At 42.0% G+C, this 21,173-nt stretch overlaps 1 protein-coding gene across 2 annotated transcripts in view; it reads left to right on the forward strand.

Moving 5' to 3' along the window:
* Nucleotides 1-20,849, forward strand: part of RSU1 (Ras suppressor protein 1) — a 207,760-nt gene extending 186,911 nt beyond the window's left edge. For both annotated transcript variants that reach the window (XM_030550451.1, XM_030550450.1), the window contains one exon: nucleotides 20,641-20,849. In XM_030550451.1, the coding sequence (XP_030406311.1) occupies nucleotides 20,641-20,743 (103 nt within the window). In that variant the 3' untranslated portion in view covers nucleotides 20,744-20,849. The remainder of the gene's footprint in view (nucleotides 1-20,640) is intronic.
* Nucleotides 20,850-21,173: the final 324 nt, after the last annotated feature.

The following is a 21,173-nucleotide window of genomic DNA, read 5'->3' on the forward strand; positions in this document are numbered from 1 at the left end:
GCGTTTTCCAATTGCATCTTTTCAAAAGGAGTTGTTCCTGTAATACTGTCAAGACCAACCACTGGTGGGCGGGTAGGGAGAAGAAGGAGGAATCATTTGGAAAGAGAAGGATCTGAAAGGAGAGAGAAAGAGGATAGTGAATTTATAATAGAAACAAGAAAAGAATGACAGAAGAAGTAAGTGTGGGGGCGAGGGGGAGACCAGGAAGTTGAGGGAAACAGGGAGAGGGCAGAAGGCAAGAAAAATTGGAAGAGCCAGTGAAAATACATGAAGACAACTAGCTGATTAGGCAAAGGAGAGTGTGAAGAAATAACAGAAAAACAGAGAAAGTTAAGTAAAAGTAGAAATCCAGGATATAGAATAAGCAGAGAATAGAGGGTAGAATGGCACAAACTTCAGTGACAGGGGAAAACAGTCTGCAAGAGACAAAAATGGGGAAAAGGAAGACAAAAAGGAGACAGCCACAGGCACAACAACATTTCTTTTAGAAAGCATGAATGGGTGTTCCTTTTCAACAGCAAAGAAAATTGTAATGTCTGTATTGCTGCTGTATTAGCAAAGGCTCTGATTCCTCTAGAATCATTTGGGACAAATTGAGATCGTAGTTTTAACTCAAGGCCTGGAAATAAGTCAGAGCAGTTTAGGTTGTCTCCCTTCCTGATGGTTATAGTGAGCAGCCAATTTTCATTATGTTTGTAATGTGCCAGTTTTGTGCCTTTTTTGTCCAGCAAAACTAGCAAACCCTTAATTGTGTCTACTCAAACAAATAAGGGTTGCAGGACTGGGCCTATAGTATGTCAGACATGGGGGATAAACGTGCAACTGCTTCATTCTGTTAAAATTAAATTGTGGCTTGGACTACCTACCTGTGCAAACAAGTAAAAAATCTTCACAGGCGATAACAGACCTGGGATCCAGGAGTCAGCAGGGCTAAACACGGAACAACTATGCAAGGGTGGTGGGGAATAGTCAGAGCATTGACCCCATCCTTTATTTGCTGGCCAGCACAGTTGAGACACTATGGGATGTGGACAGGACATAATTTTTGGCTGGCATAAGCAGTAAATTACTGTCTTATGGAAAATGGGGAGTTGGGGGGAGGAGGAATTTGGCTACAGGAACGGGTGTGCTGCCTCTTACTACAGGCTCTGTTCTTGTGACAAAGCTTAGCTCATTGTTTTCACTTCATAGGATAATTGACAGTCAATAGGTTATTAACCAATAGGTCTTTCCCATTTCTAACTTTTTAATATTTTATGAAAATAAGAGTAAAATTCCACTGAAGAATTTTGTAAAAGAAAAATAGTGGTGGGTTTTTTCCTAGTTAATGATGTGAGAGTCGGACAGCATTTAATGTATTGAAGGCACTGACAAAAAAAATTGAGCATAAGGTACAGAGACGTGTAGGTTGGCTTTGGATGAACACATTTGTGTGTGAAAATTGCACATCACCTCCAAGAAAATGGCTTTTTTCCTGTGTACTGAACGGTGTTGTAAACGTCTCATTGCATCATGTGCACTTCTTTATTCACACGCACACACAAATTGCAGTTATTCTAAACTAATTATTTAATGGGTTTTTTCTCCTCTTACTAAATATAATATATATATATATTTTAAACTTAATTTTTATGCAGAAGAACTGCAAGAAGATCTGCTGTAAAATGGTCAGTTCCTGCCTGGAAATAAGATGGAGTAAAGAACTAAGTTAAATGAGACCTTGTGACCTGTTCCAGTACTGGAGTAATGTGAATTCAGTGTAGATACAATGTGAGCTGTAATAGCAAGTAGTCATGGCCCAACTAGAATGGAAAGCAAGTAGGGGTTTAGGTAGTAGAGCTTCCCTAGAAAAGACCGAAAATAATTAAAGTCGGGTTACTTTGTCTTTAGCTTGTTTAAATTATTTCTGCCCTCTGTGGCCATAGTAAGTCCAAAAAGAAAAATGAAGACTGCTCACATGTTTGCAAGATCAGATCCCAAGTCTGTGCACCATAGAGAGAGAACAGATGAGCATTTAAAAATAAGATAAGGTGGTATTTTCTTAATTTCATTTTCCTCCCTGAAGCAAGATCCCAACTGGTGTAAATTAGTGTAGCTCCATTTTCTTGAGTGGAGCGACACTGGTTTTACACCAGCTGGGAATACAGAGTATTATTGTTTTTAATTCTCATTACAGTGGTACCTAGGGCATGCAGTCAGGAATCGGTGCCCCATTGTCTCTACATACTCATGCTATTCTTTTGCACTAATCCTTAGCAATTTTCCATGTTTCCACCTTTTATAGGATTCTTTTTTGATTTTCAGATCATTAAAGAGCTCCTGATAGAGACACATTGGCCTCTTACTATTCTTCCTGTCTCTCCTTCGTATCAGGATAGTTTGCTGTTATGCTTTTCATATTGTCTTCCTGAGAAACTGCCAGCTCTCCTGAACTCCTTTTTCCCTTAGATTTTCTTCCCGTGGGCCCTTACCTACCAGTTTTCTGAGTTTGTTGCGGTATGTCTGTGCTGCAGCTGGAAGCAAGCCTCCTGAGCTGGGTAGACAGACTTGTGGTAGCAAAGCTTGAGCTATCATACTAAAAATAGCTATATGGACGTTGCAGCACTGGCAGAGCCTCGGGCTTGCCACCTGAGCTCAGACCCGGGAATAGAGTAAGCCTGAGCTTGAATGGCTAGCCCAGCCTCTTCTGGTGCCACAACATTCACACAGCTATTTTTAGCATGCTGGTGCAAGCCCCACTAGCACAAATCTTGGCGACTCGTTCCCAGCTGCAGTGTAGACATCCTTAAGGTCTGTTTTTTAAAAATCTGTTCCCATTCTGCTGCGCTCATGCCTTCATTTGTGTAGAATTAAGAAATCTATCTTTTCATGGTCACTTTCATCCAAATTACTTTCAACCTTCAGATTCCCAACCAATTCCTCCTTGTTAATCCGAATCAGGTCTAAAATGGCTGTCCCTCTGGTTACTTCCTCCACCTTCTGAAACAAGACATTGTCCCCAATATATTCAAAGAACATATTGGACACATTGTGTTTTGCTGTATTGCTTTTCCAACAGATATCTGGGTAGTTAAAGTCCCCTGTTACTACCAGGTCTCTTGTTCTAGAATTTTCTGTTGTCTGTTCTAGAAATGTCCCATTCACCTTCTCCTTCTGATATGGTGGTCTACAGTAGACCCCTACCACGATGTAACCCATGTTTTTCCAGGTTATCTTTACTCAGAGACTTTCCATTGGTCTGGCTCTCACTTCCTTCTCGACCTCAGAACAAGTCAATACATTCTTGATGTACAATGCAAGAGCTCCTCCCTTTTTTTCCTGCTTGTTTTTCCTGAATGAGCTATTCTCCCCTATACCAGTGTTCCAGTCATGAGATTTATCCCACCAAGTCTCTGTGATCCCAAGCAAGTCATAATTAAGGTTAAGATTTTGTCATGATTATTTTTAGTAAATAATTTTTACTAAATATTTTTAGTAAAAGTCATGGATTGGTTGCGGGCAATAAACAAAAATTCATAGGAGCCTGTGACCTGTCTGTGACTTTACTACAAACCTCACCACCATGGTGGGGTGCACAGTCCTGGCCACAGCTTCAGCCTCTGACAGCTGAAGCAGTCACGGAGGTCCGGTAAAATCACGGAAGCTGTGACCGCCATGACTAAACTGTATCCTTAGTGATGATTTAGCTTGTGTACTGATACTTCCAGTTCTTCCTGTTTTCCCCCCATACTCCTCCACTTGTATACAGACATCTAAAATGTTGAGCACTCCAAAGTCCCCCACTGTTTTCCCTTTTGTTGCTCCTATGACCCTATTGTAATTAGCTATTCCACTTCCCCAACATTTAGCACTCTGAGATGTTTAGACCTACTGGTGGGCTTTTGTCACCTCCTCCCTTCAAACCTAATTTGAAACCCTCCTCACCTAGGGTTGCCAACCCTCCAGGTTTTGCTGAGAGTCTCCTAGAATCAGACACTATCTCCCAGAGGCTACTTCAGCCAAACCAGGAGATTTTAGGTGCTAACAGTCTTGTGGCACAGCAGGGCTAAGACAGGCTTCCTACCTTCCCTGGCTCCACACTGCTTCCGGAAACAGCTGGCACATCCCTGGGGGTGGGCAGGAGGTCTCTGTGTACTGCCCCTGCCCTGAGTGCCGACTCCGAAATTGCCATGGGCCAGGAACCGCAGCCAGTGGGAGGTGTGGGGGCAGTGCCTGCATCTAGGGACAGCATGTGGAGACCACCTGCCTTTCCCAGAGGCCACTGCCAGAAGGATGTGCCAGTCACTCTCAGAAGCTGCCTGAGGTAAGCGCCTCACCCCCTTCCACACCCCAACCCCCAGCCCAGAGCCTGCACCCAAACTCCCTCCCAAAGCCCGATCCCTTACCCTCTCCCGCATCCAAATTCTCTCACAGAGCCCGCACCTCCTTCTGCCCAAACCCCTGCCCCAGCCTGGTGAAAGTGAGTGAGGGTGCAGGAGAGCGAGTGATGGAGGGAGCATGGGGTGGGGCCTCAGAGAAGGGGCGGAGCAGAGGTATGGCCTCAGGGCAAGGGTGTTTGGGTTTATGTGATTAGATGGCAACCCTATTCTCACTGTTGCTACCATGGGTTACTTATCTCACTGTTTAAAAAAAAAAAAAAAACCCAGAACCCTTCAACTTGTTGGCAGTGAAGACCTAGCCAAAGAGATAAATAATACCTATTCTCGGAGCCATGTTTTATAGTTATAGTTAAGACCTAACACACACATGCCTGAACATCAAGAATCCAAGCACAATCCTTACAAAAGGGGCAGGGCAATTGTTATGGGTCCTGAGCCTTATTGAACAGTATCTTGTGAGTCCCCTTCTCTTCTCCTAGCCTTGTTTTCTGATTCATGTGGCATCCAGTGGACCAGTTGCTCAGATACTAGTCATAAACCTAGCTTTTCCTGATGAAAGAGCTCAGCTGGGACTGCATCTCCTCATTGCCCAGATGTGGACACATGCTCTGACATTTTCCTTGGGCCAACTTGAGACACGTGCATGTTAGTCCTGAAATACATAGCCAACCAGATCTGTAAAAGAACAGTGATCTTGCAGAAGTGGGGGGGGGGGGGTGCAATGAGATCTAAGTCTGTTCCCCCCAATTTGTAAAGGTGAGCAGCTTCCAAAAAGCTAACCCCAGGGCAATACAGTAAAATAAACTAAAGAGAACACTTTAAAAGTGACTGGTTCAGTATGGGATGGTAGTGGACGTACTATTTGTACTAATGCAGATGTGTGTTGGTGCTGGTTGTCTACCCCAAGGCTGGACTGATGAATAGTATGGGAGATAGTTTTGCTCAGACTAGAAGCTGGATTGTCTCGTCAGATCCAACTCCGGAGGCACGAAGGGGCTGTAAGTGGCCAGCAGAGAATACACACTCAGAAAGAAGGGAACTCCCTGCTGGTTATATATGCCACCTCTAGGCCTTGCATCTGCCAGCACTCCCAGACCCAGGGTAGGCTGCAGGGACAGAGTGAGGCTGAGCTCTGATTTGCTACACTTATTCTCCACTGGTAGAGGGTCCATTAAAGACTTTGTCAGTTGCCCAACTTAGAGATGGGAGCAGCTTCTATGAGTCCTTCCCAGTGATACCCAAACCCTAATATAAGAGAATCTGGTAGAATCTGGGAATTGCTGCTGATTATCTGATTGGAGCAGCTGATCAGTTCTTGGGGCTTTTAAATCACCGAAGTGGTAAATCTGAAAAGTTTGTTTTAGAAATGAGAGCAAACTGGGGTTTAGTAGGACCATTAATTCTCTACGGAACTCATGGTCATGTGAATCTGCATGCTAATTGCGTAGAAAGAGCTTTATATAGAACTGAATCAAAAGCCAGTGAGTTGTCAATAAATGTATCTCCTGAGCCCCATGCTATTGACAGGCGAATGAAGTATCTTCTGAGATACAGAGCCATTGGCAGAACTTTTTCTCTAGTTTCCTTCTCTCCCCTACACCAGCAAGGATTTTTTTTAACGCCAGTTTTATGTTGCAAGTGCTGGGGTGGGGGAGGGGAGGGACATGCTTCAGCTGCTAGTGGTAGCCAGCTGTTTACCACCCAATGTGCATAGCATGCACTGTAGCAAACAGATCAGAGTGCTCTTTTATGTTTCAGGGTACCAGTCTCACATGCTGAAAGTTAACAGAAACATTTTAGAGGAAACACTAGATTCAGAGGCCCGCATATATCACCTCTGCAACATGTTCAAAAAGTCCATGCAACTGGAGTCTTGCAATTCTTCACCTGGGACTGCAGTAATGCAGCTGGATCTCCATTATTAGTCTTCCTGCCTTCACAGTTAATGATGGCAACTGCATATCAGTGACTTTGCCTAGACGATTTCAATAATGACGAGCATGGTACTTGGTTGGTATCATAAAGAGGTGCTTGTTTTTCTAGTTTTCAAAAAATGCCTGAGTTGTTAACACTAATTACAAACCAATGTATTATGAAATATGTATGTTGTTAACTGTGAACAATCTACAAAATACTGTCTTTGCGCTTCCTGAGCCATTTTATTCAGTAGTTAAATGAAATACAAATTCTATGTGATTTCCAGGAAAGTTATACTGAGAGATTCTCTGTAAAATATTTTCTTTTTATATAATGTGCAGACTGCATTTTCTTCCTTCAAGTGTAGAGTGTTGCTCCTCCATTATATGCCAAGTCCTGAACTCACTGAAGTCAACGGCAGAACTTCTATTGATTTTATTGGAAGCAGAATCAAGCCTATTGTTCACCATCACTGCATCTAAATGAAAGCATGAGAAGGAGACCCACACATTGAGGATATTAGGCCTTGAAACCAGGTTGATAGAGACCCAGGAAGTCAGAAGTATCAGATGGTGCCATAGTTTTGTTCCTCTGTAGTCTTCTCCATAGCCATCCCCAAAGAGTGAAGATTTTAAAATTGGGCAAGGTCTTTAATGTTAAATGAGCAAAGGTTTAACCAGTCCTTGTTAGAGGGTGGTCAGCATCTTGTTCTTATGGAGTGGGACATATTTAACAGTTCACATCAGCAATGGACCAAGTCCTCTTGGCTGGCTTTCACCAGCTGTAACGGCTGTGGGCTCATCTTGCCTGGTCATGCTCTTCATCTCCTCAAATTCATCTAGGATTGTTGAAAATGAAATCAGGTGAAATGCAGCCAGCAAAGCTCTTATTAATTATTTGTTATGATTTATTAGCTCAAAGGGAGCGCAGTCCTTTTCTCAAAATGCTTATGATCTATAAATATTGTATGTCTACTCGTGTTCTGATAACTGTTCCCATTTGTGGCCAAGTTTATTTTGAGAACCTGTCTCTAAAGAAAGGATGATGTAAACAGGAAAAGGTAAATATCAGAACAGTGAGTTGTGCTATCTCAATAAGTGGTGCAGTTTGCTGATTGCTCAATTACATTTTAACAGTATGATCTCAGTAATGAAGAGCTGACTAGTAAGTATAGTTTGGTATAATTCCCCAAGTACTCTTGAAATATAACACAGCAAGAAAGAGTATAATGAAAAATAATGGAAAGGTAGCTGGGGGCTTACCTTATGATCTGTGTTCATTACAATAAATGACATTTTCACTGCAGTGTTACCATAAAGATTATTGGCTGCTGTGTAACGTGGGTCTCTCCTGAATAGAACAGCTTTGTCTGCATAGCGTTAGCCATGGAAAAAAACACTAAAGATCTGCTTAATTTATTAATTATTTTCCATATATTAATGGTGTACCGCTCTGGTCAAAATTATTGACAGGAAAATGGAGATGCGCTTCCCTTATAGCCAGTTGTTTCATGATTCAGTGGTAATCAGTATGTATGTCACCATCTTTGATGCCCCACAACTCCAAATATGCATCTGGAAGTTCCAAAGACTAGTAATTAGCTCTCCATGAACAAGGAGGCATTGACCTCTGTCTTGCAGAATTGTAGGGTTTTCAGTGTGAGGAAATATGTGATGTTAGAAAAGTTTGAGTGAGCAGGCTTGACTTTTTGAGATGAGAATTACAAAGGGACTAAAAACTGAATCTTAACCATACTTATTTTTATTTCATTATATTTAAAAAAAAATAAGCAAGCCTATTCCACTATCTAGGCACCATGCCATCAGTTAAGAATGCATTTAAAAAACAGCAGTAAATTCCATCCAGCATGCAGCACCCAGTTAGTAAACACCTCTCACCAGTGCTCTGCCCCTACATAGCCCATAAGCCCTAAAAGCAAACAAACAAAATCCCCACACTAATCTGCCTCACTCACCCCAAGCACCTGCTCACAAAGATGAGTTTTGCCATGTGTCCTGGAGTTCAATGCAGTTGGGCTGTTTTGGACCAATGGCATGGAGTTAAAGGGTCACTGGTGGGAACCTGAAGAAAGGATTTCATGAGAGAGACAACAAAAGTCCATTTTTACATTGCTAAAGCAGCCTGATTGGAAAAAAATCAATCCAAAAGGGACTTCTCCCATGGAACTGGAGTGTGGGAGGAGAAAAATGGTTGCCTTTCTGAAAGATGAGCTTCTGCTTGACACAAGTTGTTGGGCTTAATCAGGGGCAACTGGGTGAAATGTATTGTCCTGTGACATACATGGGATCAGAGTAGATGATCTCTTAGTCCCTTCTGAGCTTAAACTCTATGAATCTATGAAGCATTCGCCTCTGCCACCAAGGTCACAAGGAAAGTGGGATCCTCAATTCCACCCACTAACATGGAACCCTTAACTGTGGTTAGATGGTCCTGATAGAAGCACTTATAGCGTTAGACACACGTTCCCCAGGGGGGAGCAGTTTGAAGCAGCTCAGCAGAGATGGGGCTCATGGCCAGTAAAACCAGTATGTCTTCTAGGAAACCTATATAAACCTGCACAACCTTGGTCTTTGTTTGCATACAGCTATTCATTTCAAACACATGAATCAGTGGCGCCACTACCTTCTACATTAGAATAGGCATACTGGGTCATACCAAAGGTTAATCTACCCCAGTATCCCATCTTCTGACAATGGCCAATGCCAGGTGCCCCAAAGGGAATGAACAGAACAGATAATCATCAAGTGAGCCATCTCCTGTCGCCCATTCCCAGCTTCTGGCAAAGAGAAGCTAGGGACACCATCCCTGCCCATCCTGGCCAATAGCCATTGAGGGACCTATCCTCCATGAACGTATCTAGTTCTGTTTTGAACCCTGTTATAATCTTGGCCCAGTAGCATGGCTGCACTCTTCCTTGGATTTGAGTGGCTTTTCTGCTTCATTTTGTTTCCTTGCATACTCCTTAGTGAAGAAAAGGCGCTAGGGATCACTCAGAAGTAGTAGAATCCAAACCATGCCCCAGAAGTGGGTAGAAGAGAGATTGCATAGGAGCAGCTATGGCAACTTTTTGTTATCCAAAGTTTCTTTTCTTTCAGTAGCATAGCTGTCCCAACCCCCAGAAGATTGTGAGTTTTCCCTCTTCTACAAGCAATGAGATCCACCAGCCCCAGCATATAGTATCACTACCCCAGGTTAATTCCAGGAGATTTTTATTTTTTGTAAAAAATCGTGTTCATATATTAGAATATCCCTATTCTCTTCTTTTTATCAGTAAACTCATGGTAGTTAGAGAGAAAGAAATGCATAACTGCTATCCATAGAATAACTTAAAGAAAACCACTCAGTCAATACTGAGCTATTTTTACCAAAAACTGTATGAAAAACCTGGAAATCAGTTGCTGAAACATTTAAGAAAAAACAGCATATAATTATTGGTTTTAAATTGAAAGGGCTTAACATGAACAACAACATTAATGTAAGGGAGGGATTAAAGAAGACTGTTTTTTACTAGAACAAGGAAGGTCTGAATATGATTTATGTATTTTTGTTCACTGTTCGTCCAGGGTTAGTTTGAGAGCAGGCAGGTGTTTCTGATCTCAAGTCAGTGGCCCAGACTGTAGTCCCAACCCCATAAATCAGTGTAACAGTGCAGTGTGCAGCATTATATACTGCATGCTCATACAGTAAGGCACACACAAGAGACAAGTGTGGTGCTACAGATCACTTTGAGTAAATAAAACACACACATTCTAGAGCGGTCACAAGCACCGTTTCCCATAAATCCATTTTGCTCCACAGCCTGCACTGCCTCTTGGTAGAATGGCTGACCCCTCTGGCTCCATCCATTCTCATTCATCAAATTGGAGGATACCACTTGTCCAGAAGGACATCTCAGCCCCTTGGGGCTTGTAGAGTTTGGGGGTTAAACCTGTATCCGGTGCCGAAACCCTTCTCCTGATGAATCATGGATGGAAAAATACATTTTAAGCTGTGAAAGCGGGGGAAGAAAGAAGAGGGGGCATCTTTTAAGATTTCCACTGATGTCAATAGATATTCTCAGGAATAAGGGCTTAGAGAAAAACCCCATTAAGTTTCTCCATTACTTGAATATTCTAAAATGAATGCCAGCATTCTACTAGGGAAGAGAGCGAGAGATGGAAGGGGTGGAGAACATAAATGATATGTACCCATAGTAAGATATTCACAGATTGGGAGACTGTCACGTGCCCCTTGCAGAGACAGAATGAGATGTAAGGTGTTCTCTTACTCCACTGCATGGGCAGCCTGTTTCACCAGCTTATAAATGGATGGCAGAGCAGACTTCACACAGCCTTTACTCCCTCTTCGCCCTGTGCAGAGCAGGACGGTGGCTGGCCAGCAGATAAGTACCCTGGTGTTGGCCACTGGCAGATTGCTTCTCTCATGAAGCATGGGGCGAATGAGGGAGTGAGTTATGATTCTGAATGTCACAATTATTTTCTTGGGCTACTGCAGTCACCTGCCACTCCTCACTTGGAAATAGAAGCAATGTCTCTGTCCAACCCATTGTTACATATGTCTAAAGGATCTATACAAAATTTCCTATACAAATATTCTGTGCTTTGAGAAAGATCTAAGATCCTGGGCCCAGTAATCAAGATTGCATAAGCAGCCCCTTGTGCCAGAATGGGATACTCAGTGGGACTCGGTATGAGCAATGAGGGCCACCATTGTGGATCCACTTGCAAACCTAAGGTCTAAATGAGTAATGTTTTCTAATTATGATTCTTGCTTGTTCAAAATTGAGCTAGTTTGGGTCAGGCTACGTGGAGAAAGATGACCCTCTGCCCACAACCCCTTCTGGCATCCTTTTGACTATTCTGGATTTGTTGGGGGACATCTTGTCAGTGTCTCAGATTTCCTAAATGAAATCTTAATTTAGGTTTCTGCTCACAGAACAGGAGGAGGAGCATTTTTTAAGTTATAAGTGCATTCTGCTTCTTCATTTGATTGTTTTATAGAGATCCCCTTCATGCTTCTATTTTGCTATATGCACTAGCCAAGATTTTCAAGTGCTCAGCAGTTTCAGAAAATGTCAGGATGTGCTGAGCACCCATCAGCTGCAAATCAAGCCTCTTTAACACACAAAATCACTAGTCATTTTTGCAACTGTTGATGTGTTTCTTTTTCTTTAAAGGGATTTTTTTATAAGCTTCCAACAGTGCTCCTCTATCAAGGTGCCTATCTAAGGTACAGAATTCAAAAAGGTGTTACGCTCAGAGGGTATTAAAAGATGTCTTTTTTATTATAAAAGAATTGCAAAGCATCCTCTTAGAATTCTTAACAAAAAGGTTTAACATTCATTAACACAGATCATCTCGAGGAACTATGGATAAAATCAGTCTTTCCCGAAGCTACTGTTTCCAATTTACTTAAAATCACAGTCAGATTAAACATCACAAGCCAGTGAAAGTTTCCTTACCTACCTTACTAATGACACCTTATTAACTTACTGACGGTTATGGTGGATTCCCCATCGCTGGAAAATTTTAGATCCAGTTTGGCTCATTTTCTGTAGTTCAGCCACAGCTATTGAACTTGACGCAGAAATTAATTCAGGAAATTCCAGTGTTCTGAGTTAGCAGGAGGTCAGACTAGAGGATCACAATGGCCCCTTCTAACCTTAAAATGTATTATTAAAAATTAACATTTTAGAAACCTAGTTTACTTTTCTTTTTATTTACTTTGTGCCTTTTGGTTTAGCTTGGACTGTGTAAATAGGCTAGTCGGTTTCACTTTTGTTTGTAGTTTAGAGTCAGAGGAATCTTGCCCACCTCAAAACCCAGATGAGACCCATCATTTAATAGAACCCATAATCAGGGTGTGTGTAATGTGCCCAGCCATGTGATGGCCTCGGCATAAGCCAGCTGGAGAGCCTACCGTCAAAATAACCCAGTGGGCACTTCTGAAGGATGTGCGACGTAGACTGAAGTTGACCATTTAAAGAGATTGGCTGCACAGTTGTCTGTCCTGTTCGAAACCGGTACAGGGATGACCACAGGTGACCTGCAAATCAAATCCTGGTGGACAGATGGTTGAGTTAGTGACAAGAAAGTGATTAATGACTGTAGTTGCTGACCACTCATTGCACCAAGCAGATTCCACTGTCATGTCCTGTGGGGGTATAAATGACCATAAAGGGCATCTAGAAGACAGGTGAGCTGGCAGGTGGTTGAAGGGGCCTGCGTACAAAAGCAGATCGCTGTTCTCATGGCTCGTAGCCAGCAGCATGACAGAGGCCTTCTCACAGCGAATACAGGGTCATGCTAAGTTACTAAGTAGTAGTAGCCATGGCAACAGAGTTGCCTGTAAAGCCCCAGTAACAATACTCATAGCTTTGTTAAGCTCTACAGTGACCAGCCTCAGGTAAGATGAGCAACAACAGACAAGAGCACAGTACTCTGCTATTGAGTAGCATGGACTGATGTTCTAAGTATCCAGGCACTCCACCCCAGATCGAACCAGTCAATTTTCTGAGCACGTTGTTACAAGTGCTGACTTTGGCTGCCATCTTCCCTCAGTATATTAATGACCTATCCAATGTCACGTTGCAGTAAAGTGGGTTTAGAGCATGCTGCAGGCATTGGCTGTTGAGGAAAACTTTAAACTCGTGGCTTGCATTATGCAGATGAAATGCACTAGAAACCTTCTTGGAAAAGCTCAGCTGTGGGCACCATCACCTACAGGAGTCTGCCATGAGTTTCATATCATCATTCGAGACCTAGTCAATTTCTGAAAAGGACTGAGCTAGGTAGCTGCAGCAGATGTCAGCATAGATAAATTTGTGGGAGAGTGTAGCTGGCAGGTCAGTGATGTGCACATTGAGCAGTATCAGTGAAAGAACTGAGCCTTGAGGAAGGCCGTTGATCTGACACTTCCAAGAGCTACAGCAGTTGCCCATGTGTGCTCTAAACCGCATACAGAGCCATGGTTTGACAGCTCCCCGCTACAGGCAATAGCCTGTTCCTTACTTGACAACCAAGCCACTGCCAGAAGGTGCAGGACAATGCATCTGCTACTGCCACTACCAGTTGAGGTGGCAGGATACCTGCCTGCCATCACTGGTGCTGCGGTGAAGTACAGCCGCCAGGAGAGGGAGCCACATGGAGCAGCTGCCATAAGGTGTTGGGAAATGAGAAAGAGCGATGGAGTGGAAAGACTGATGGATTTGGAGAAGGGAAGAGTATGCAATTGATGGACATGTTTTGGTGGGAAAATTATTTTATCCAGGAAACATCATGTGTATCTGACTGAGATGAAACATTTTTGTGGGAGCCCTTTGTTATAATGTTGGCAGCACTTCATTGTTGCTTAGTGATATTAGCAAACCAATCTGAAAGCAGAAACACCACCACAAGACTTGTTTAACCAGCACAGCCTGCGCTTTGAATATGCGCAGTGAACTGTTCTTTAACAAGCTGCATACCAAGAATTATTTGCTGAAGAAATTCACAAATAATTTCAAATAATGAATACATCTGACAATTCTGCCGTCTGTTCTCAGAGCATTTGCAAACATGGGGGTGAAGCTAAATTAAGTGAATAAGTGAATCATTTTTAATTATTTGAACTGCCCTACTTAGAACACAGGAAATGCAGTTTACTTTGGAATATGTGAGGAAACCAAATTTTCATATTATTTGTTCGTTTATTTATTGTTAATTTAACAGTCACCTAATTAACAAACATAACAGTTATTGGTAAATTAACAAAGTAGTTAAAAATTCCATCTTTCACACACTGTGAAGGTGAACTGCATTCCCTGTACTGAAACAGTGACAGGCAGGGCTAAAACCTGCTTGGAGGCTGGGGGACAGAAAGGTTAGGGGTGTGTGTGTGTGTGTGTGTGTGTGTGTGTGTGTGTGTGTGTGTGTGTGTGTGTGTGTGTGTGTGTTCTTTTGAAGTAAATATTTAGCTACAGTATCTAAAGTATTAATTATAATCATTGCATACAAGCTAGAGTAGCTAGCAGTGTATTTACAGCAAGCAGCAGCATTTTGAATCTTTCATGTTTTTCTCACCTTTTATGGTACAGTACCTGATGAAATCCGTATTTCATCCAGGATTATGTGTAACTGTGCATGTTCATAGCATGCTATGTAAAAACCCTCTTAGTTATGCCTTCGCCACACAGTGACAAAGCAATGCATTTTCCCATGCCTGTATTTTGAAATTTCTTTGGATATGCTCAGGGCCCCAATTCTTTTATCTTAAGGTGCTGTCCTCTAATGCCACATGTTTTTAGCCTTTCAAAAAAAAATCTGCAACGAACACAGATCTACACATATTGTTTGGGGGCAGGGGGGTCCAAGTCAGACTCTGACCCTTACTCTGAAATCAGCTGAGAATGGTCTCAAACTATTTAGATATTTCCTCTGCATGTTTAACACATTGTGGCTATGATTGTGCTTGTTCATTGTTCCCTTCTTTGCCTTTAGATATAGCTTTTAGTTATTGAGGTAGGTAAAGTAGACTAGAAAGGGCATGGGAAAAATTCTTTTGATAATGATTTTTTTTAAATTACACTATTTTTCAACTTTGTGAATTTTAAACAGTAATTATTTTTTAAAGTTACAGATGTTAAGAATCAGTGTTTTCACATTACATGCCTGTTAGTGCCTTTCAATTAATGTTAGTTAATGCTGTAAATTGCAACATTTAGCAATTTGTAGTTTAATTTTGAAGGATCACCTACTTTCTTAAATGCTTAAGTAATGTAGCAAGCTGCAGTTATTGATCCTCTCTGAATTTATTACAAGAAAGCTGTATTCACTCTTTCCTCTTGGGAATGCACCTCCTGAACTGCATGCTTGCTAGTGACAGCTTAGACCTGATACATAACCAAAGACTTCGCCTAATTTCCTTGCAACTGCTTAGGGAATTTTTATTAAGTAAAGGCATCATTAAAGAGGACAGAATGATGAAGTTTAATGAGCATCTTTCTCACATGATATTGTTAGTTTTGCTGTAGCAGCTACAGTACTCTTGTTTATTACTTCCAGTAGGGCAGATAGCAAATGCAGTGGGGTTTTGTGATATTTGTATAAGAGGAAACAGGTGTGTACATCAGAGATTTTTAAAACATTTATTATATATATTACATATACACCTCTACCTCAATATAACGCTGTCCTTGGGAGCCAAAATATCTTACCGCGTTATAGGTGAAACCGCGTTATATTGAACTTGCTCTGATCCACCGGAGTGCGCAGCCCCGCCCCCCGGAGCACTGCTTTCTCACATTATATCCGAGTTCGTGTTATATCGGGTCGCGTTATATCAAGGTAGCGGTGTATATAACAGTTGTTACATGGGGTAATCACAGATGCCTGAAGTGTGTATTTGCAATCCAGATTTCATGCTTTAGTTTTAGCTTGTTGACAGAGATTTGGATGTAGAATTCCTCATAGAAATAGAACATCCATGTAAGCATATGATGTTACAGATTACCAGACATAAAGCTGTGTACCAGATTACTGATCAATTCCCATAGATAGTGGGCACCATTAAACTCAACGTTCCAAACCCCAGGTGCTCACAGTATCATTATAATAGGTACCACAAATCACTTCATGGATTGATTAAAGGGAGCCCAGATCCATTCTAACCAAATGGAGTTTAATTTTCTTTTAATCCATATAGGATGGATTAAAAGAAAATTAATAGGTAGGCCCTCTGAATAGCCCAGTTCAGTAGCTTTGAGTGGGGAGCCATGAGTGACTTCTGGTGGTATTCCTTAAACCCACTGAAAATTATGAACATCTGGGGCCCAATTCTATCTTCTCTGACTTCAGTGGAGTTTCCTTAGTATAAAAGAAGGCAAAATTGTGTCCCAAATGTATTGCTAGGTTGAGATGTATCTATTCATTCTTTCTGCATGTTGTTGTTGTTTTTGTTGTTACACCAGGGATATGGGCCTCCTTGTATTGGGTATTATACAAACACAGAAAAGAGACAGTCCCTGCCCTGGAGAGTTGATACAATCTGAAGATGTCTGATCCTGGTTCTCCCTTTGCATAGAAGACTAGTTAGTTGGATAGTTTTCAAGGAGTGTATCTTGAGCTAAGATAGCAATGTGCAACTGAAACTTACTTGAAACTTCTCCAAGGAATTCACCAACTGAGTAATTTAACTCTGCCAAGGAAGCTTTAGGTTCACACAGGAAGGGCACAGGGAATGTCTTACAAGTTAAGCCAAGGTACTACTACTAATTTAATACTTCCACACATGGCAGAAGGGAGAAGAAAGATGTTAGATCCCTAAAGACCCTGCATACCATCTATATACATTTCTTTTTTAAGAAAAAACTGCACCACTGGTGTTTTTAAATAAAAAAAAAAAGTACAGCTGGATTGAGTTTTTCTGTTTTCGTAACAAATGATCGAAAAGAGTGTTGCCCAGTTAGACCTTTGACAAAATTCCATTGTTTATACTAACACTGTCAGAAGCCAGCCTCTCCGTGGCAGAAACATGCATCGCACGCGCGCGCGCACACACACACACACACACACACACACCCCTAGCCCTCAGGGGAACCCCCACTAATCCACATTCTGCCGATCTGCAGACTTCAAACTTTGTGCCAAAACGGCCTTCTTTCCCTGCTTCTCAGCAGCTAGTTTATAGCCCACAAGCTGTACTGCAAGACATTTTCATAGTGTGTTATGAGATATTGTCAGGTATATTAAATGACACTACAATTACCAGTTCTCAAAAGAGAGAAAATGCATTTTATGATAAACAATAAAAAATATGAATAATATATGTTCATTTACTTCTGAGTTACCCAATGTGTTAATTTGCAGTGTGTTCCCCAGTTATTAGTGAGTTTCTTCTGTGCAACATGCCAGAACCCAGTTCAGATACTTAACAAAAAGTGGATACAGATTCCTAACACTACAGCCTTAGCACTATACAAGAAAAAGGGAAATAACTCCAGCAGTGCCATTCAGAAAAGAAAAATACACATCAGACATTCCCAAAGCACAGAAAATGTGGACTCCAGTATCCACTCCCACAAAAATCCTCATGCAACACTTGAAAATACCACACTGACTTCCCAGAAACCTTGCCTGGGAAACACATGGAAAACTTACTTCAGCAATCTCCCAGCTTTCCTCTCCCTTCTCCAAGCCCTAAGAGTCCTCCTTCCTCCTCTTCTGACCTCACAGCTCTAAAGCCCCTCCTCCCCCCAACCTTGAGCCAACGTCAGTTGATGGAAGAAGCTGTGAGGGCAGGATAGGGTGAGGAGAAAGCTGTGCAATGATGCTCCTAGAGCCCTGTATCCCCTCCTGCTTCTTAGTACCTATGGTGAGAAAAGGACTTTCTGGTTGTTTGGGGGGCTTAGATCCAGGGATTCTGTTTAAATTCATCCCTGCGAGGGCCCAGTGTTGAGTTTCTCAATATTCAGATTGTATGCTCCTTGGGTTTGTACAGCACCTAGCACAGTCGGGCCCCTTTCTTGGTTAGTCCTTAGACACTACTATAATAAACAGGATTAAAAGTAATGTATGAAAAATGTTCATATTTCACTCCAAGGTCATGTTAATATTTCTTTAGCATCAGAAATCAAGCTTAAATAGTAAAACATAGTATATAGCTATGAACATAGTATATAGTAAAACATAGTATATGTGTTTCGCAGATTTGAGCATGTATTTTCATTTATCAGCTGACAACTTTTCAACATCATAAAATTGTTGCTAATGGTGCTTCAAATAGTCAATTGCATGTAGCCACAAAAGAGTCAGCTCTTTCATTTTTATCTTGGAGTGTCTCCTGACAAGAGTATCTCCTTCCATTCAAACTTCAATTCAAACACAGCACAGGATGGATTTACATTAAAAGTAAAACAAGTTTCTTAACAAAAGGAGATAGGATTTCAAGTGAGTTCAAGTATGAGGGATAAAATTAGAAATGGGTACAAGCAAATAAAAGTGAATATCACTTTCTAGGGACCAAGACTTAACAGAACTACAGTCTTGCTTTAAGGTAAGATTTTTACCATACTACCTTCCAGCAAGAAGCTGGCCACCCTCTGGTCAGAAGCTCCCACAAAATCCAACGTGCTCAGTTCCTTTGTCGTCTTAGGTGAGAAACAACTTGAGATTATTTGCACCTCTCTCTTATGGTCCAGTGACCCTTTGAAATAGATGCTTCTGAAGGCAAGCCCCAAAGTAAAGTTAATTCAAGCTGTGAGGAAGTAAGACATGGAGACTGCTGGTAAAAGAAATTCCATGCTGCTTTATTTCCCCCAGTGGTGTTTGCTGAAATACAAATTAACTGCTGTTTTACATGTGATTGCAAATTGACTCTGATAACACCTAGCTGGAGGTGTCAGCCTGTCCTTTGACTGAAAGAAACTGGTTGACGCACTCCGCAGTTCAGTTCCACATTTTCTTCATATTTTTATGATCCCTCAGGCATTTACCATGCATACACCATGCAAGAATATTAATGATCAGTGTGGTGTTAGTTTTCCAGTGATACCTTCCATGCTACATATCAGATACAGTGTATGACATTAATGAATTAGGGGTACATTTTACTGGTCAGGCTAGCTGAAACTCTAACATTACCAGTGAGCATCTTGCATTAGGATGCTCGTAGCTTCACTCTGGGAATATGTGACCCTATCGCTTACCATAATGCCATTCATTCTGTTCATGGAAAATGTCACTGAGGGTAACTTTGAGTTAAGGAGCACATTAATTTCAAAAAGTTAGTGTCAAACTTGGTTGGCAATCTGATAGCATAGGATAGTCACTGAGACAGCAGAGTGATACTGAGGTATTATTAGGGGACACCTTTCAGAGGGATTTCAGTACTGTCATCATTCCATGTGTTTGTACAACTAAGATGGGATGTGTCTAAACTACAAACTTAAGTACTGTGGTGGCTGATGTGCTCACTACCCTCCTTCTGTCGGTAATGCGCATCCTCACAAGGAGCACTTTCACCAACTGAAGAGGGGCAGTGGTGGGGGGAGCTTAGCGCCAGGGCTCAGCCCCCCACAGTTGGAAGTCCAGCTGTCCCCCTGGACTTCTCACCTTCCCACCGCCAGAGAGCCGCACCCAAAGTCTGGTCAGCTGCTGTGCTCCTGGCAGGAAGTGGGATCCTATGGGTATGGGGACAGCAGGGCTCCCAGCAGGGTATCCGGGTGACAGCCCAGCTGGGAGCAGAGACCCAGCAGCAGCCCAGATGGGGAGCCAGGAGCTGACTTTCTTGTCAATTTCATGGCTCCAGTGGAGACATGAAATTGACAAGAATGACAGCCAGCTGCCAATGTAAGGAACGCAGTATCTGCACAGAGATTGCATGACCATAACTACACTGACATAAGCCCTACGCCTCTTGTGGAGGTGGAGTTATGTCTGTGTAGTAGGGCACTTACATCAGCAGGAGTGAGGCTGTCGTGTAGATACTGACATATTTAGGTCGATATAAGCTGCCTTATGTCAACCTAACTCTGTAATCTGACCAAGCCTTAGAAAAAGCACAGCTCAGGATACTTTCCCCTCTAGACACATTGACACCCCCTCAGAAAATATCTCTAAAAAGCAGTTTGTGTCACTAAGGGAAGTTAAATTGAGCTGTATTTATTTTGAGTAGGCTTTCAGTGTAGTTTAATCAGGATTATTCATAAATTATCTGTTAATTATCTGATATTTAGTTAAATCTTCTCAGCCATTTAGTCTGGTTAGCTTTGCTGTGAATGCTAGCTATTGTAATTGTTGGATACTTTGTCAACATTTAATCAGTGGTACTTATTAATGTGGCATTGATGTGTTGGTAGCTATCCCACTACTATCAATCATGTGTGTACAGACAGAGAAGACTGACTCCATTCCTCTCTGTCACATTATCGAGCCCTTGGGTTTTCTGGTTAGGCGTGATGCTCGCTGTGCTGTAAATGGGTACTCTATCTCTCCAGTTCAACCCAATTTTTGTCATTGTTGACTTAAGTACACATACTCTGAAGCCTTTATTCCATAACTGTGCTATATAAAGGTTGCCATTTTCTGAAGGCAAAACTGATTTTCGCCTTTACAGTTTTTAAACTCCATTTTTCCTAGAGTTAACCTCCTGATGAGTCAAAGAAAACTAATACTATGTAATGCAGCTTAAAGTCTAATATGAATTTCAAGCATATACAGATAAAATAAACTGATGACCCTCTGCTTTCTTGAGCTTCAGTAGCTAAATGCATTGTGTAATGTGCAGTTGGTTGAAAGCCCATATGTTATGATGGTATCACAAATGTTTTTGTCTCATTTCTTTACAGTCTCTATGGCAGACACATGCAGGCAAACCCCGAACCTCCAAAGAAGAACAATGATAAGTCAAAGAAGATCAGTCGTAAACCTCTGGCAGCAAAGAACAAATAAGTCACTGGCATGTGCCAGCATTTTTAAGGCTTTTTTCCTTCTTTTTTTTCCTGCATGTGCCTAAAATATTTCTAAATGTTTACTGAAGAAATCCTGTTACTCATTTTCTAAGGGTATGTCTACATCTACAATTTTGCAGCGCAGGTTGTTACAGCTGTATTAATACAGCTGTATAGGGCCAGCGCTGCAGAGTGGTCACACTTACAGCAACCAGCGCTGCAAGTGGTGTTAGATGTGGCCACACTGCAGCGCTGTTGGGCGGCTTCAAGGGGGGTTAGGGGAACGCGAGAGCAAACCGCGGGGAAGCAGGTCTCCTTCCCCGCGGTTTGCTCCAGTGATCCCCGAACACCCCTGCAAGCAGGTCTCCTTCCCAGCGGTTTGCTCTGGTGTTTTTTGAACCCCCGTGCAAGCAGATCTCCTTCCCCGCAGT

This window comes from Gopherus evgoodei, chromosome 2, assembly GCF_007399415.2.
Source record: "Gopherus evgoodei ecotype Sinaloan lineage chromosome 2, rGopEvg1_v1.p, whole genome shotgun sequence".
Classification (NCBI taxonomy): domain Eukaryota; kingdom Metazoa; phylum Chordata; order Testudines; family Testudinidae; genus Gopherus; species Gopherus evgoodei.